The 16,160-nt window shown below is 45.4% G+C and overlaps 7 protein-coding genes across 7 annotated transcripts; 2 read left to right on the top strand and 5 right to left on the bottom strand. All coding sequences in view use genetic code 12, as the record gives it.

Moving 5' to 3' along the window:
* Nucleotides 1-417: 417 nt before the first annotated feature.
* Nucleotides 418-2,409, top strand: FOB63_000546 (Protein kinase domain family protein; the record flags this gene model as incomplete). Its single annotated transcript, XM_002619371.2, has 1 exon — nt 418-2,409. One exon carries the CDS (start codon nt 418-420, stop codon nt 2,407-2,409), a length of 1,992 nt encoding a protein of 663 aa, XP_002619417.2.
* A 434-nt stretch (nt 2,410-2,843) lies between these two features.
* On the bottom strand, nt 2,844-3,872 carry TPK1 (cAMP-dependent protein kinase catalytic subunit TPK1; the record flags this gene model as incomplete). The annotated part of the gene is made up of 1 exon (XM_002619367.2): nt 2,844-3,872. The coding sequence occupies one exon, from the start codon at nt 3,870-3,872 to the stop codon at nt 2,844-2,846; it is 1,029 nt and encodes a 342-aa protein (XP_002619413.1).
* Nucleotides 3,873-4,721: 849 nt separating this feature from the next.
* On the bottom strand, nt 4,722-8,234 carry FOB63_000544 (uncharacterized protein; the record flags this gene model as incomplete). The annotated part of the gene is made up of 1 exon (XM_002619366.2): nt 4,722-8,234. One exon carries the CDS (start codon nt 8,232-8,234, stop codon nt 4,722-4,724), a length of 3,513 nt encoding a protein of 1,170 aa, XP_002619412.2.
* A 361-nt stretch (nt 8,235-8,595) lies between these two features.
* FOB63_000543 (bifunctional 4-hydroxy-4-methyl-2-oxoglutarate aldolase/oxaloacetate decarboxylase) lies at nt 8,596-9,285 on the bottom strand (the record flags this gene model as incomplete). Its single annotated transcript, XM_002619365.2, has 1 exon — nt 8,596-9,285. One exon carries the CDS (start codon nt 9,283-9,285, stop codon nt 8,596-8,598), a length of 690 nt encoding a protein of 229 aa, XP_002619411.2.
* Nucleotides 9,286-11,034: 1,749 nt separating this feature from the next.
* On the bottom strand, nt 11,035-11,814 carry FOB63_000542 (uncharacterized protein; the record flags this gene model as incomplete). The annotated part of the gene is made up of 1 exon (XM_002619364.2): nt 11,035-11,814. One exon carries the CDS (start codon nt 11,812-11,814, stop codon nt 11,035-11,037), a length of 780 nt encoding a protein of 259 aa, XP_002619410.2.
* Nucleotides 11,815-12,259: 445 nt separating this feature from the next.
* On the bottom strand, nt 12,260-12,928 carry RPA34 (DNA-directed RNA polymerase I subunit; the record flags this gene model as incomplete). Its single annotated transcript, XM_002619363.2, has 1 exon — nt 12,260-12,928. The coding sequence occupies one exon, from the start codon at nt 12,926-12,928 to the stop codon at nt 12,260-12,262; it is 669 nt and encodes a 222-aa protein (XP_002619409.1).
* Nucleotides 12,929-14,816: 1,888 nt separating this feature from the next.
* FOB63_000540 (putative integral membrane protein) lies at nt 14,817-15,698 on the top strand (the record flags this gene model as incomplete). The annotated part of the gene is made up of 1 exon (XM_002619362.2): nt 14,817-15,698. One exon carries the CDS (start codon nt 14,817-14,819, stop codon nt 15,696-15,698), a length of 882 nt encoding a protein of 293 aa, XP_002619408.2.
* Nucleotides 15,699-16,160: the final 462 nt, after the last annotated feature.

Raw genomic sequence — 16,160 nt, 5'->3', positions numbered from 1 at the left:
CGTTCTGTCGTGCGTACTTTGTTCTACATCGCATGTATCAGTGGGGAATGTTCATCCAAGTTTAGCTGTCGCTAATAATCTACGATGAATCTCGCAAGATGCTCCCTCGTATATATTTTGCCGGTCTAGTTGCATCTTGTTTAGATGGTGTGCGTTTCTCAAGCATCCAAGGTGTCCTGAGTTTTATATAAGTGACACTCGAACCTCTGAGACTCTTAAAGCATTCTCTAGATACATTGCATACACACATTCATTCACATTCACAATCACTTTGCTTTCCTTTTTTCTTTTTCTTTTCTTTTGATTTGTGTTTTTTCCCTCCATGCCTATTCTCTCCTCCCTATATTTTGCCTTGTGATCTTCGTTGCTTCGGCGTCGACTCTGGTTCCCCGAAGACTGCATACATCCACAGGGTACATGGGCCGCATCCGACGGCCCTTCTCACTGATACCTTATTTCATGGGCCTCTTTTCACGAAAAAAGAGCATTTCCAAAGTTTTGCCCGACGAGGCTGGTTCTGGCTCTAGGAACGCCTTGGTTCGAACATTGTCGCCTGCTGGCCTCCGGAGGTCGAGAAGTGCAACACCTAATCATGAGAAGCAAGATAGAGCAGATCAAGTTAAAGACGGCGGAGCAGACCGATATGCAAGAGATAAAGCAGGGGACCGAGATCGAGACGAGGATCGAAAAAGAGATGAAAATGGAGATGACAGAGCGAGAGGCCAAAATCGTACCTCAAGCCTACGAGTAAGTCCATCGAATGGAACTGCCACAGACAAAGAATATAATATGCTAGGAGGTGCCTCCACGGAAACTAAAAAGCCTATATCAAGCACAAACACAAGAGCAAATCCAAGCACAGAGCCAGGTTCTGAATCTCACCCAGACACCGACTCTTACTCAGACACGGATTCAGACACCGATTCCGATTCAGACACTGACACAGACACCGACTCCGAGGAAGTGACGCATGACCATGCAATTCAGCCCCAGACGTCGCATGCGTCGCAGTTCCCTACATTCATGGGCTTCCGCGGCCTCCTGCGTTCTGCGCGTGATGAACCCGACGCACTGCGGCCGTCGGTGTCGCTTTTGCATTCCAGCGCCCACATTCCCCGACTCTCGCCGTCTATGGACCGCTCCGACCCACGTGCGGCGGAACCGGCAATTGGAGATGAACAAACAAAGTTGATCACCACGCTCCGAAAGCGGCTAGCGCAGCTTATGGATCTGGCGCATGACGCAAAAGCACAACGGGCAGCATTGGTTGGACATGCGACGCTCGAAGAGCGGTACGGCGTGCTAACCAAAGTGGTTGGCCGCGGCGCATACGGCATCATTCGCGTGGCTGCAAAAGTCGACAAGGACGGGAAGCAGCACAGCGCGGAATATGCAATCAAAGAGTTGCAGCGGCGCGATAAAAGCACAGAGCTGCGCGAGCGCTTCATTGACCGTGTAGTGTCCGAATTTGTATTGCTGCTGACACTCAATTGCAAGAACCTTGTGCGGACGTTTGACTTGCTTGTGATGCTTGCGCCGGAGTCTGCGTCTGCCAATGCAGACTTGAAAGTGGGCCAGGTGATGGAGTACACGGGCGGCGGTGATTTGTTTCTGTATTGCCGCAAGTGTGTGGCCACGCAGGAGTACCTTAGCATCGAACAGATTGACTGCATGGCCAAGCAATTGGCGTCGGGGCTCTGGTACATGCATCAGCATGGCGTGGCGCACTGCGATGTCAAGCTCGAAAATGTGCTCCTTGCATACGGCGCCCCGACAGCGCAGCTGCGGGCACCGCTCACGTTGAAGCTCTCTGACTTTGGCAAGTCGTCGGTTTTCCGCACGAAATGGGACCGCAAAGAACAACTATGGCCCACTTCTTCGGGCCTCTTGGGAACAGAACCGTATATGGCGCCCGAAGAACACGAACCTGCTTCGTTTGTTTCATTACCCAAGAAAGACTGCTGGGCGCTAGGCATTGCCATATTGGCCCTTTTCAACTTCCGGCGCTCCTACTTTAGCGGGCGGTACGGCGATTTTTGCCTGGTTTCTGTGCACGATAAAACCCACGACGAAGACGTTCTGCTTGTATACCCAGCAACGGTGCTCTGGACAAGCACGGCACAGAAAAACAAGAAAGCAAAAGATGCAGTTTTTGGCGAATACTGCAATCTGCGCATGCTTGCAGACTACAACCGCAAAACAAAAGAGTGGACGATTCGGCGGCGTGGGTCGTTTGCGCCCATCGAGACGTTGTTTGAAGAAACAGACAAGGAGGACTTTGATGAAGACGACTTTGTGCTCCGGCGGTTTTTCCTCTACAAATTGTTGGACACGGACCCAGCCAGGCGAGCCTCAGTCGACGAACTCTTGCGCGGCGACTGGATGCGGTCCGTGCGCTGCTGTGAATGAACGTGTATGTCTAGACATGCGGTAGTTAAGGAGTGGATGAGAAGAATGATATGAATGTGGGGTGGTGAACGGTGGGCTGGTAGAATAGGATAATAATAATGGGCGGCCATGGCGTACTGGTCTGTGAGTAGAGACTTGATTCAGACCCTTGGAAATGAATTCAAAAGCGTGTAGCTGGATTCGGAGACTGGAAACTGAATTCAGACTCTTGGAAAGTGATCTGTAAGCGACTTGCGTGCGTTGTGACGTTAGATCTATAGGCGGCGATCGCAATTGTACTTGGCAAATGATGAAGGTATGGCACGTGGCCAAACACCCAAGTGATGATGTTTTCATGAGCGGGTTCTAGACTATGGTCTGTCAACAGACTGGTAGTCCGTAGCAACAGGTAATCGACTGGACAACCTCTAAGATGTCCGGCAGACGCATATCGTCTAGAAATCCACAAATTTGTCTGCGTATGGATCCGGCACTCCGGTGATTCCATAGTCCAAGTCTTTGTCTTCCGGATAGCGGTCAAACTGAGAAGTGTCGCCGACTCCGGAGGTGATGGGAGGCTCGTATGGCGTTTCAATGTCGCGTGAAAGGAGCCTTTCCCACACCACTTCCTTGAACCACGGATGGTTTTTCACGTCGTCAGAGCCGTTTTGCAAATTGCCGAGTCGTTGCGTCAAATCCTTGACAATGAGCTTCTGGAGCAAGTCCAAAATGTCTGGCTGCAAGTAGTCAGGGTACGTGATGGTGCCGTTCAAGATATTTTCATACGTTTTCATCGGCGTCGGGTCGTAAAACGGCGTGTAACCTGTGAGCATCTCAAAGATCAAAATCCCAAACGACCACCAGTCCACGGACTTGTTATATGGTTTCGTGGCTACAACCTCGGGCGCAATGTAATCAGGCGTGCCGCAAAGGGTGTATGTCACGTCCTCCACCTCTTTGGCAAAGCCAAAGTCCGTCAACTTGATGTGGCCGTTCTTGTCCAACAAAATGTTTTCGGGCTTCAAATCCCGGTAGATGATGTCGAAGCTATGCAAGTACTCGATGGCCAAAAACACCTCGGCCGCGTAGAACTTGGCCACGGGCGTTGGGAACCGCTGGGACTTTCTCAACAACAGGAACAACTCGCCTCCCTCGATGTAGTCCATGATCATGAACAAGTTGTTGCAGTCCTGGAACGTGCCCCACATGCGGATGATGAACGGATGCTGCGCCAACTTCAACATTCGCCGTTCGTCGTTTGTGTGTTCCACCTGTTTCATCTGGACAACCCGCTCCTTCTTCAACGTCTTCATGGCATAGAATCGCCCGTTGTGGACCGAACGGGCCAAGTGCACCCGCCCAAACGACCCTGTGCCCAACGTTCTGAGAATCTGAAAGTCATTTAACGAGTATTTGCCTTTGGTGGTTGTGTCTCTGGAAAGTTTTTTTTTCTGTGCCCCCGGCGGCTGGCTGGCTTGTTCCATGGATGCTGCAAGACTGTTGGTGCTCTTTCCCTTTGTATGTATGTGTGGTTATTAATAAATTCTTGTGTTCAAAAGTCCGGTGTTTCGTGTTTGGGCGAAAAAGAGCTGGCTGAAATATCCCCGAAACTGCTCGCCCCTTGTAAGCAGTATCTCAAAAAAAAAAAAATAAAAAAAAAAAGTGATGTAAGCGAGCAGACTTTTGCTCGCAGAAGCAACAATGCTTTGCATCCAGAATTTATTGCTACTCTAAAAGAAGAGGAACCGCTGTTCTAGCGTGCAAAAGAAAGTTGTGACGAGAATATGAGCGTCGTAGAAACTAAAAGAAATTAACAAACTGGGTGAATGCGACCTCGAGTCGCTCTTATTCACACCATACGTGCTGTACCATTCCACTACAGCTTGTGGCCTCTGGATCCTTTTATCATTTCATTCACTGATAGGTGATGCGGTGAATCTCATGTCCATCTTGCCCAAGATCGAACGGCTGTGATGGATAACGGTCGGGACTGCAGGTAAGACCAGGACCCTTTGGTTGAAGTTAGATTGAGCTTATTTCAACTTCTCATCTGCTCGTGTATCCGTACACACAAACGGTTATTTAGTTACCGGGTAATGATTTCTTTGCTCCTTCTTTCCAATTGGCATCAGTTGCATGTGTCATTTGCGCAAGTCAACTCGTTTCCATCCGTGCCCTCACCAACCTGATCGGTCAATCTTCTCTAGATCTTTGATTTCAGTTCTAAATCAACCACCTTCACCATCTTTCTCAGGAGGTCCAGTACCACTAGCCTCTATCTTTGTTCAATTCGCCTACTCTAGCTTTCCTAAGTTTCATTGTCCCCATCTCTTTTACCTAATCCAGTAATCATCCATATCCGCCTCGGGTTCGGTATGATTGCTTTCGTCTGTTTCATTCTGATCGCCCTCACTTTCAGGCTCGATCATGAGCATTTCCGCTGCTTGTTGAATTTCTTGTCTGGCACGGAACCCATCTCTCGCATTGATGATGTTGCTCTGGCGCCGCAATGGGTGCTTCTCCTCTTTGCGCTCACGGAACCGCACTTGTCTCGGATTATCGTGTACTCCGGCCACGAGCTGAATTATTTGATGGTGTGCGGTTTTGGACTTCTCGTACAAATCGTTCGCATTGAGATTCTGAAACCGTTTCATTGTCTCGTGTCTTGTTTGGTCACTATCAAAAACGGGCGTACACATGCCCCGGATCAATCTCTGCAATGTGTTTGCAAATCCGTGTTTATAGAGGAGTTGTGCTCGGTCCTCAGGAGACACAACAGTATTCTCGTGCATCAGATCTAAGTCAAACCCACTTTCACGCGACTGTTTTTCATCCCCTTCTTCCTCCTCCTCTTCATCTTCGTTATCTTCAACCACGATATTTGTGGCTGAAAACATATTGCCGCTATCGGAGTTCGCTCTCACCGTATCCAAAAGACGGAAATTGACTTTATCAGTGAGCGGGTAGCCAAAATCCTGGTCTTTCCACGTTAAATTAATCAAAAGCCAATCAATCGACACTTTGACCTCGCTCAATTGTGAGAAGAGTTGAAGAGTCTTATCCGACGAGCCGTGACAAATCTTGCGTTCGAGATCCTTCAGCAACTCGACTTCCAAAAGTCTCTTCCAGACATTCAAAAGGTTATTACTTGGAAGATCACGTTTCCGGAGTGTTGTACTGTTAGTGTACCTGTGATCTTCTGTGTAATTGATACCAACAATAAGTCGTACGTAATCTGGGTCTAGAAGTAGGCGAAGTAAAAACTCGTCGTCACTCAAAAACTTTGTTTCGAGCTTATCGATAGTGGAAACATCAACAAACAAGTCAAACGATAAGATACTCGACACAAGGTAGTCATTCCAATCCGAAGGAAGATGGTGCAAGCCCTCTTTTTCTTGTTCCTGAACGAATTCCGTGTACAAATCCTTAATAATCTCACTGAAATATGTGGACGACGCCGTAAGGTTTCTCATAATCTCGAATGCAATGACCTTGTGTTGCAATAACATTTTGTGCAATTCGTTATCTTCACATGCTGGAATTAGTATACCATAAAGGGATTTCTCAAAAACAATTGACAAAGGGATGAACTCCCACATGTACTTCCTATTCTCTTCATTTTCGTTGTAGAGGTAATTCTTGATGATTTGCAATACCCCAAGTTGTATCTTTGACAGCTCATAAGCTGTGTCTCTCAATTCTAAATCTTTAATTTCAGAGTAATCGTATTCTCTTTTGGTTTCCGTGGCCTTCTTGTACAAATTGGACAAATCCTTGAGGAAAGTGTCGTTGTTCACTATCTCATAACGGAACGACGTGAAGTCCAAAATAAAGTTCGCCAATAATGCAAGCAAGATAACAAACTTCGCATTACTAATTTCACCAGTGTGTCTTTTAATAGTTCTTTCTTTTGATTTCTGGGTTGAAAAATACATCATGGCCGTGTAGACAGGGTCCAAAACATTCAAGATTCTGAGTAAACTCGAAACAAAACTTCCTTCTCGGTCAAAAGTCATTTCCTTATCATAATTTGATGAAACTATCTCCAAAATAGACCTCGACAAATTGGAAGAATCAGTGGTTTTATGAGATGACTCATTGTCAAATGGGCTCTGGATGGAGTTACAATCAATAAAGAAGGTCCGAAGAGTAGATACGGACCTTGAAAGTGATCGAATGAGGTAGAATGTGTTGGAATAAATTGGGTGGTCGATTAAACTCATAAGCATGCCAACATGGCCCCCAAACCAAGGTAAAAAATCAGGTTCGCTCTTTTCCCGAGGAAGCTTTTGAAAAGCCAGGAAAGCTTTATAGCTAAGCAACATTTGCTCACACAAAAATCTGAAGTTGTCAACAAGTTCGAAAACCATAAGACTCAAAAAGTTGGTGGTATTTTTATCCTGCTTGTTGTCTTTAAACGAAGCAACACGCCTTCTGAATTCATCGTTCGAACTGGTGAACACGCTGAGTAAAAGCAAATAATTTGCAATGGTATCTATCTGAGCCGTTTGAACACCGTCATCCAGCAAACGGGATTCAGCTATCAGAGACTTCAAGCCATTGAAATCCACAAGCTTAGTGCCACAACCAGAGGAGGTCTTGAGGATATGAATTTGCTTTAAAAGCAAAGATTGCGAGAAAAGCGACTCCAATTCCAGCATTATCTGGAAATCCACATTTGTATTACGGATATAGGAGCAAACTCCTGGGTATTTCAAACAAAGATCAGAGAGAATTGATATGGGAAGCTCCAAAAACTTGGGCAACACAACCATCTTATTTGAGATCCCGAGAAGATCAATAATGCGAGGAAACAAACTCTCAATGATAGAAGTTGCAAGCTTCTCTTGTGAATGAGAAGCAGAGGAGATATGATCCAAATAGCAGGAGATCAAATTTAGTGTTGCAGTGCTCAAAAGATGTACTCCGTTGCTTTGAAGTAAGGCTACCAAGCAAAGACGCACTTCAGTGGAATTGTAAAACTGACGTTCAAGAAGTGAGAGAGATCTTTGGCGGGGCTTGAAGTAATTGAGTAACTGAGCGGCCACCACAATCAAAGAGCACAAAATCGGAATATGCACCACTTTTTCCAATGTGTGGAAGTCAGGAACAGTGTTGGGCATGAGCATATCATTGAGGTTTGAGAACGTGGACGAAGTAAGTTCGGCATTCTTCTCATTAGATTTCAACTTCTCGCCTTTTGGAAAGTGGTTAAACTCAGTAAGCAAACGGCGCAATACAACTGCAAGAAGAGCATCGGCGTTCGCCCCCGGATCACTTTCCAAGTACACGGGCACTAAAGCAAGACCCGCTTGAAGGGCTTTCTTCAAGGGGAAGGTATCGGATGAGGGAGAGTGAGTGACCAAAGCAACCAGGGTTATTGAACGCCAGAATGGTTCTGCAGACTCGGCCACAGCAAGAGGCAGTACGTTGGCTAATTCAAGCAATATGGAAAAGGCACTTGTAACCATCAGGTCTAGAAGTATCCACGAAGATTCGGATGGGTCCACAAAAGCTTCAGCAAGCGCTTTACCGGACACATGGTCGAGAAACCTTCCTATAAGCGGCACACACCACATAAGCTGTGCATGGTCTGCTCCGGGAGTAACAGACAGTTCCGGAGTGACCAAGAGATGTAAAAACTCTATGCGGGAGGCGAATTCAGGCCAACCGCGGTCCAAATTCTCGAGGGCTGAGCACATCTGGCTCTGAAGCCACCAGAGAAAGTCTGGAGCACGAGTGAGCCGGGCTTTTAAGGCCGGATTGCCGATGACAGCTTTGCGGAGCTGCGGAAGGATCGTTTCAAAGCTTGTGTTTGGAGGAAGAGAATCGAGATCAAGCGGCATGGCTAGCAACGATATAGGATAGGACGATAATAAAGATGGAAATTCAAATGGCCGTAAGACAAGAATCAAAAGTTTTGGAGGGTTTACTCAAAGAAAAATGGGATTGGAAGTCGAATGAAACTGGATAAAGGCACAACGATAGTGATAAGGAGCCAACTTTAAGTCGGACAAGTTATGAAATCCGGTCGGAGCTGGAAGGCCGGGAGGGGTAGGACAGTCTCTCGGAGAGTTCAATACAGGCAAAGGCAAAGGCAAAAGCAAAAAGGTTTTCAGAAACAAGTGAGCCGAATACAAAAGGTGTAAGAAGTAGAGTCAATATGGGGGGTTCAATATGTGGGGTCGCGCGACATTGCTAGGCACACTACATCTTGCCGCGCCAAAACTTCTGTGCCTCCGCGGCCGGGCGCCCGTGGCGAATATCCTCCGCAACGTTTTCGTCCGCGTGCACCCGCCGCGGGATATACTGCAAAAGCTGGGCCAAGTCCACGTGGCTGGGCACACACACCACGCCGTTTTCATCTGCCACCACCACATCGTCGGGCGCAATCGTTAAATCGCCCGCGGCGGTCTTCACTGTGAGAGGAACGTTGATGCCCACCACTTTCACCACGGGGCCCGGCGCCGTGGTTCCTACGCCGTACGACCAAACCGGGTACCCAAGCGCGCGGTGCTCGGCCAAGTCGCGCACACGGCCCAAAACCACCAGCGCGGCCGCCCCCAAGTACTGCGCGCGCGTCAGCATAAGCCCGCCGTAGAGAGCATTGTTCACCGTGACATAGGGCGCGGCGGTGATCTGGCACTCGGGCGCAAGCCCAACCACAACCACGCTCCCTGACGGAACCTGGTCTATGTATGAAGTGGCCACAGCGGGCCGCGGGTCGTCTTTGGGCGCATAAAGAACCGTATAGGCGCGGCCGACCGCGGTTTGGGCGCCCAAGGCCGAGCGCTGCACTAAGTTGGGCACAAACCCGCCGTCGGCCACGCCCTGCGCCACCAATGCGTCCGACACGTCGCACGCGGCGTACTGGGCGAGCGATTTCGCGTCCGTCATGTTTCAGGCAAATTTGCAGGCAAAGATAAGGTTGCAGGCCAATTCGCAGACAAAGATAAGTTTGCAGGCAAATTCGCACTTGATTGCGATAAAAATGTGGGGAACCGGGGCTTTATATATTGCGATCGCGGAGGCTGCAATTCGGGAAAACGGAGGTTTTATTCAGGAAGATCATATAAGAAGATGAAAAAAAAGTAAAGAATGAACAGGAAAAAGTGAGCAGGAAGAATGAGTAAAGAATGAATTCGGTAAGGAATTGAACATTGGAATGATCATTGGAATGAATATTGGAATTGAGCCGGATTGTATGGTAAAGAATTGAATGTGAAGACTTCAATGGTAAAACATTAATGGTAAAAGACTGAATAATGAGAGAATGGTAAATAATTGAATAGTGGAAGCGAAAAGGTGAGAAAAGTCTAACAACACTGAGATAGATGATTTGAAGATGATTTGAGGAAAAGGAGTCGAGACATAACGGACGAAATTAGAAGAAGGTATGTGGTATGGCAAGATCGAATATGTTGTCGTTTGGTTTCGTTAAAATTGCAATCTGGGTTGGTAACCATCAAAATACTGATTGGAAATCTGTCGCTGGATTTTCTAATAGAAAGACATGAGAAGGATCCAGCGACAAGAATTCGAAATGGCAAGGTCCGAGAAATAAAATTCCAAGGTAAGTTTGTGAGAATAACCGATAATCAGAGATTTTTTCATGTGTTCGATAATTTCAATCAATCGACCACGAGCCTATAGAACCTTCATTATTTTACTATCTCATGTCTCTTTATACGCATTGAGGTTAGTTCAAGTTCAAAATCATCCAAGAGAATTGTCTACTGGGGCACTGTGTGATTGGCTTTGCTGAAGCACCGAGACTAAACTTTCTGACAACTTCATCTCTAATACTGTTTCGATCATGGTCCATTCTGTCTATAATCTCATTTTCTCTTGAAGAACGGATTGGCATACATGGTTTTTTTCAATTACAATTTCTGAATGATTAAGTGTAATGAGAATGGTCCACTTATGGTCTTTGGAAACGTGAGTGTTCGGACTTTGTGCCATGACACCCGGATTTCTTTACTATCAACCTTCGGCAGAGTCTTTCCATAACTTAAGGCAACTGTTAATTTAAACAGAATTTGGATCTTCTAGCAAGTCATTCACTCATAATACTCACCCAATTTACTTTCACAGTGTGTCACAAACCAAAGAACTATTACTTGTGAGAAAAGACTTTGAATCTAGGTCTTTGATTTTGGTTATTTGTCCTGCTTTACTTTTTGCCATATTTAGTACATCGTTGTCATATCTGAGGCTGTCGTAAGACGAACTTAAAGTATAATAAGCTCAAAATAAGAAGCTGCACGAAAGATATGTAGAACTTCTTACTTCGATTGCTTATAAATAATATTGTAGGTTAACACAAGTGTTGCTATTTTAACGTCATTGAACGTAGGATATATTTAAACGCAAATAAATAAGCATTCTGTATTATTTTGGTCCTTTACTAAAGGCCCTTCTTTTCACAAGGCATTGTTGAGCTCATTCTAGATCGTTCTGCTTTACTCCCCTAACTATACGAACAAGTAAGAAAACAGTCAAATAAATGCATCACATTAACGATGTATGTTTCTTCATTGCCCGTATTGAAATGAAAGGATTGAACACGTTGAACAGAAAATCGTGGATTATTGCTCTCTTGCTCATATGAGCTACTATGTACATCATTAAATGGGTCTGTTCTTACTCTAGCCGCAGGCGCAACTGGCGGAGTCTTTCGCTGTTCACCTCCTCGCTCATGTCGCCATCGTAATCGATCATCAGCTCGCTTGGACGTGCCGCCTTGGGCCCGATCTCGTCCTCCTTTGTCTGCTCCTCTATCACCACAATGTTCTCTGCCACTTTGAAGCGGCCCAAGTTCTCCAAATACTGCGGCGACACCAGGAAGTCCTGTGCAATTTCGCTGGGCGACGCCTTTCCCTCCAAAGCATTTAGCACGGCCGTGAGTGTGCGAGGATGGAGCATGGTCCTTGCCTTGGACGATTCGCCCGCCATTTGCGTCGCCACCTCGCTCTGGCCCTTTTCGTAGAGGCTCTTTCTGTTCATGAGCTGCCGCAACGCCCGCACGTCCAACTGTCCCGGGTTTTCGCCCGTGCTGCTTTGAATCTGCCGCCCCAACTTGTTGATGGAGTCAATAAAGGACTGGTCTGCCTGCGGATCCATGCCGTCTCTGCCCTCGGGCTGGCTGCTTCTGTCTGCGTTATTCTGCTTCATGTATGGAGGCAAGGGGCGGGCCGTGTTTTTTCCCTCTTGTGTTTCGTCTTGTCTTTGTGCTTGTCTTTTGTCTTGTCTCTGTTCTTGTCTTTCGTCTTGTCTCTGTTCTTGCCTGGGCTCGATTCCCGCCTCGAACTGCTCTTTCAAAGCCTGCGGAGGAAGCCGGGCCTGGGCGGTTCGGGATACTTTCCCCGCTTCCAGAATCGTCTTGTTGAGCTTGCGTGCCGGCCGGGAGATTTTGTTTCCCATGTCTGAAGAAGAAGATTGGTGCGAAAGATGTATGAAGAGACAAAAACCCCAAGAAGATGCAATATTAATAGGCATTTACAGATAATGGTCAATTCTAGGACTTGAGACGCCTTTTTTCACTTTTGCTCGTGTCGTTGATATCATTGCACTTATCTGTGTCTGGTGTTTTCTTTGTCATATGAATAGCAATCGTTATTGTATTTTCGCTGATTCTCTGCTTATTCGTTGCTTTTATCCATGTTGTTCTGTTTCGTTTACCTGTTCATTCAGCAGCTTTACTCAACTTGCTTATTCGTCAACTTGCTTATTCGTCAACTTTGCTTTCGTCAACTTTGCTTTCGTCAACTCTGTCTTTTTCTGTATGAACGTCATCTTCCTGGTATCTCTACAGATCTTCGCTACGTTTCTCCCATTTCGAGGTTCATTAATGTACAAATGCAGTTGCCTATTCAGACTTGGACTTCTTTTTCTTGTCCTTTTTCTCCTTCTTGTCCTTCTTCTCCTTCTTCTCTTTCTTGTCCTTCTTTTCCTTCTTCTCCTTCTTTTCTGAATCCTCCTTGTCCAACTTGATTCTCTTGACCACCTTACCGTCGGCATCTAGCCTGGATTCGGGAATCGGTTGTGCCTCGCTGAAGTCGCCGGCCGAGTATCCTGTTGGAAAATGTCTCATTCTCAAGTTCTCCTCCTTAGGCACATCTTCTCTGGCCTTGACCGCCTTCTTGAGGTCGATTTCTGGAACCTTGACCACCTCTCTCACCGTATAGAACCGGTCGATCTTCTTGTTAAGCAAGTCCTTTTGGATTATGGTGTATTTCGCCGATTCCGAAGCGAAAAGTTCTTCGTTGGTCTGGTACGAAACGCCATCCACCTCAAACGGCTTCACCCCTTCGTTGGAGACTCTCGACGCGGTGAAGGAGACGGGCAATTTCTTCAATTTCGACAATGGGAAGTTTTTGGGCATTTTGATCAACCAAACCTCTTTGTTGTCTAGCGAGGTGGAAAGCTCGGGCAAAGTGGTTTTGGTGTAGTTTTTAGGAGCCTCGAACCCGGCATCTTCGAAGTCTGATCCACTTTCAGAGTCATAGACAAACTCTTCGGACTTGTGGGGTGTCATGTTGTGGATTGGCGTTTTTTTACAGGAAAAAACTCCAGATGCTCATCTACCCAGTGCGCTTGTGTGCAGGTCACTTTGTTTGGACCATATGGAAACGGCAAGATAGTAAATTGGGGAATTCTGGAGTGTTGCAGCTGCAGTATCGAGATTTCATGTTTTTGTGGCTGTATGATGCTAGAAGATTTTTGTTTTCGTTGTGAAAGACCGAAGGCGCATGGTTTCTGTCTATAAGTTTGCCCTCAATCTTTGTGTGATATAGTCTTGAAAGTGGTACTTGATTAGGATTGTTCAGCCATTTAGCCATTCTCTGTGTTAATGAAAATTTGAGTAGAACGTGGAACTACATTTTGAACCTGCCATATTGTAATGTAATGGGTGCGCACATGAGAAAGCATATTGACTCTGTTTTCATAGTTTTTGCGGAACATGAGCGGAATATCTAGAAAAGTCTGTAATCTTCAAATTTGATATAAGTTTAATTTGGAGGCTAAGACGAGCAATCAGAATCTTTTTCCCTCGGCTAACCCAAGAAGCCAAGTTATCAGTATGGCAGTATGGATCTACGTCGATAAAAATTCGGTAATGTATTTGCCTTGCATCATCTAGTGATGTTTATGCCTCAATGAATGACGTTCACCACGATCCTCTATTCAAGCTAACGATTATCAAAGTACAACCATGACTGAATTATACGTGTCAAAGCTGTGGCATTGAACCTTGGTGTGGATTTTTGACCCATCTCAAACTTCCATGGACACACCCCTCCATCGGATTGAGGACCAAATCAAGCAAACAATTTGACAACGTGACAGTCAAAATAGCTTCATAACATTTCCATCATGATAAAAGAAAAAGTTGTCACGATGCTATAGTAAATCGTATACACTAGTAACGAGAATTACAATAGGGAGAACCTGAGGCTTCAATGAAAGAATAGATTTGCAATTGGCACTGAATAGCCAAGTAGAGATTTTCTCCACATGCTCTTTTAAGAGTAATCAAAACATGGCCCTAAAGTCACCAAGTAACGAAAATGGAAACAAATTTCAGAACCTTGGTAGAAAAGCTAATACATGACAAGTTGGAGTAATCGAAGAAACACTTCGCCAGCATTTTTAAATCAACCAAAATCTCCTCCCACAAAATGGAACCTCTACTTGGTTCCATTATTGCTTGTAACATTCCATGAAATGATCAAAGTAAAGTTCAAGTCCAATGATGTAATAACATGCAAAGATTGCCCCAAATTTCGAGTAAATGCAAACTGTTACATCAAAACCCCACAAATAGACAAAATCTAAAAAAATCTCCACCAGCACTTATGCAAAAAGCAACTTTTGGAAGCGTCCAGGCTTCGTATCGGTAGTAGTCACTAAAATCTCGCATGTGGTTCGACTAATGTCTAATACTATGCAGACAGTACGATGCTTATTACTATCTCGCATGGTTAAAGCCGCATTATACCCGTCCAAGCACAGGAAAAAAGAAACCATCAGACGAAATTGTGCATACTTTATCGTAAATATCCCCTCATGTTTGGTTGAAAAACCCTCATATGTTACATTGCAATGTTTCGCTTGCCTCGCACTTTCAGCAAAATGGAGATCAGTCTGTGCTCCATAGACTCAAACAGATGGTGCTTTGAAGGAAATGAAGAAAACGAAGAGAAGAGTCTAGGAATAGAGCTTTGTCGTAGAAATAGACGATCCTTGAAAAAAGAAAGAATCCTAAAATCTTGGCTTTGTAGGACCCTTATCAACATGTTCGCACCTTCACTTTTGTCTATGGTCAATGTCACCACGCAACAATGTAGTATATAAGTTCCAAACCTTGTCGCTTTCTGTCTTCTTGCCTTGGTGCTGATTCACTAATTCTTGTTATCTCCCTCATGTCCGGTTTTGTTTCGTCCAATCTAGGTGCTGCCGCCTCGTTTTATTTGGCCGTGTACGTAATCTATGGTCTTTTCATGACAACTGTTGTCTTCAAAAAAGGCTTCAAGACCGTGTACACCTTCTTGTGGGTGTTTGGTCTTATTCGTTTTCTGGGCCAGCTTTGTGGAGTCGTATATGCCAAGTTGGGCCCGTCTCATTACCAATGGCTCATTGCATATTTGGTTTTGGGTGCCGAAGGCTATCTCACATTGATTCTAGCAGCTTTCCGGTTCACATGCAAGGCGCAAATCCGCCAGTTTGGGTTTTCGTGGGTTTTGACCCTGGGGCCCTTCAATTGCCGCCTTTTTGGCAAACCTCTCTCCTGGAAATTGATCTTTCAGAACTTGGTGTTGATTCCAGCCAATGTGTTCATCATCATTGGAGGAGTGATGTTAGCGGGAATGGACAGCGAACAACTTGAAAACCATTATGAGGAAGTGAATTTGTCAAAAGGTCTTCGGACCACTGGCCAGACCGTTTTTGTTTTTGTGACTTTCACCGTGGTGGTCTTTAACATCCATGTATATGCGAAAGAAAAGGTCCGCAACTGTCTTACCATTGCCGTCATGTGTGCTTCGCCGTTTCTTTTGGTCAGAGGCATTTTTGGCATTTTGGCCATTCATGTTACAGACATGAATTACTTTGATGCTAGCAACTACACTTCTGGAGGTTCGGCTTCGCACAAATTGACCATTTATGAGTATGTTTTAGGCACCACCATGGAATTCATTGTGGCTTGTTGCTTGGTTTCCACATTGGCGTTTGAAGGAGACAGCCGGACGATTGAAGATGGCACTGATGAAGACAAGTTTAAACACATTGACGAAAAGACCATTTGATTCGAAAGAGGATAAATAGGTAATCTTAAATACAAGACTGAAGGATTGATCTTTGCGTAGAATATTTATGGAAGATTATTTCAGATTCCAGATTTTAGAGAAAGGTCTGCCGTATCCATCGGCTCTATGTGTTCCCGTATCTGGTGGAAGCTGATCAACGACGAAATTACATGAGTCAAAAAAATGATTGATTCCGAGAACAATAACAGAGAAATTGCCACTTACGTTTAATCTGAGAACTTTTCTTAAAGTTCTTCAGCTAGAATTCATATTTTTACAAACCACTGTGCATCTTATGTGGAGAATAGGCCATTTGAGCGTCCAATTGTAACTCTACCTCATCCACTCAATTTTCCAATGCACCATAGTCGCCTAAAATAACTTCCATGTCTATTTTCTCTCATGGGAAAGATTCATCTGTGAATCACAAATTTGGCCATGAAAGAATGTGGGCAATAAGAT

Source organism: Clavispora lusitaniae (assembly GCF_014636115.1).
Source record: "Clavispora lusitaniae strain FDAARGOS_655 chromosome Unknown tig00000003_pilon, whole genome shotgun sequence".
Classification (NCBI taxonomy): Eukaryota; Fungi; Ascomycota; class Pichiomycetes; order Serinales; family Metschnikowiaceae; genus Clavispora; species Clavispora lusitaniae.
This window is presented reverse-complemented; position numbering and strand designations above follow the sequence as displayed.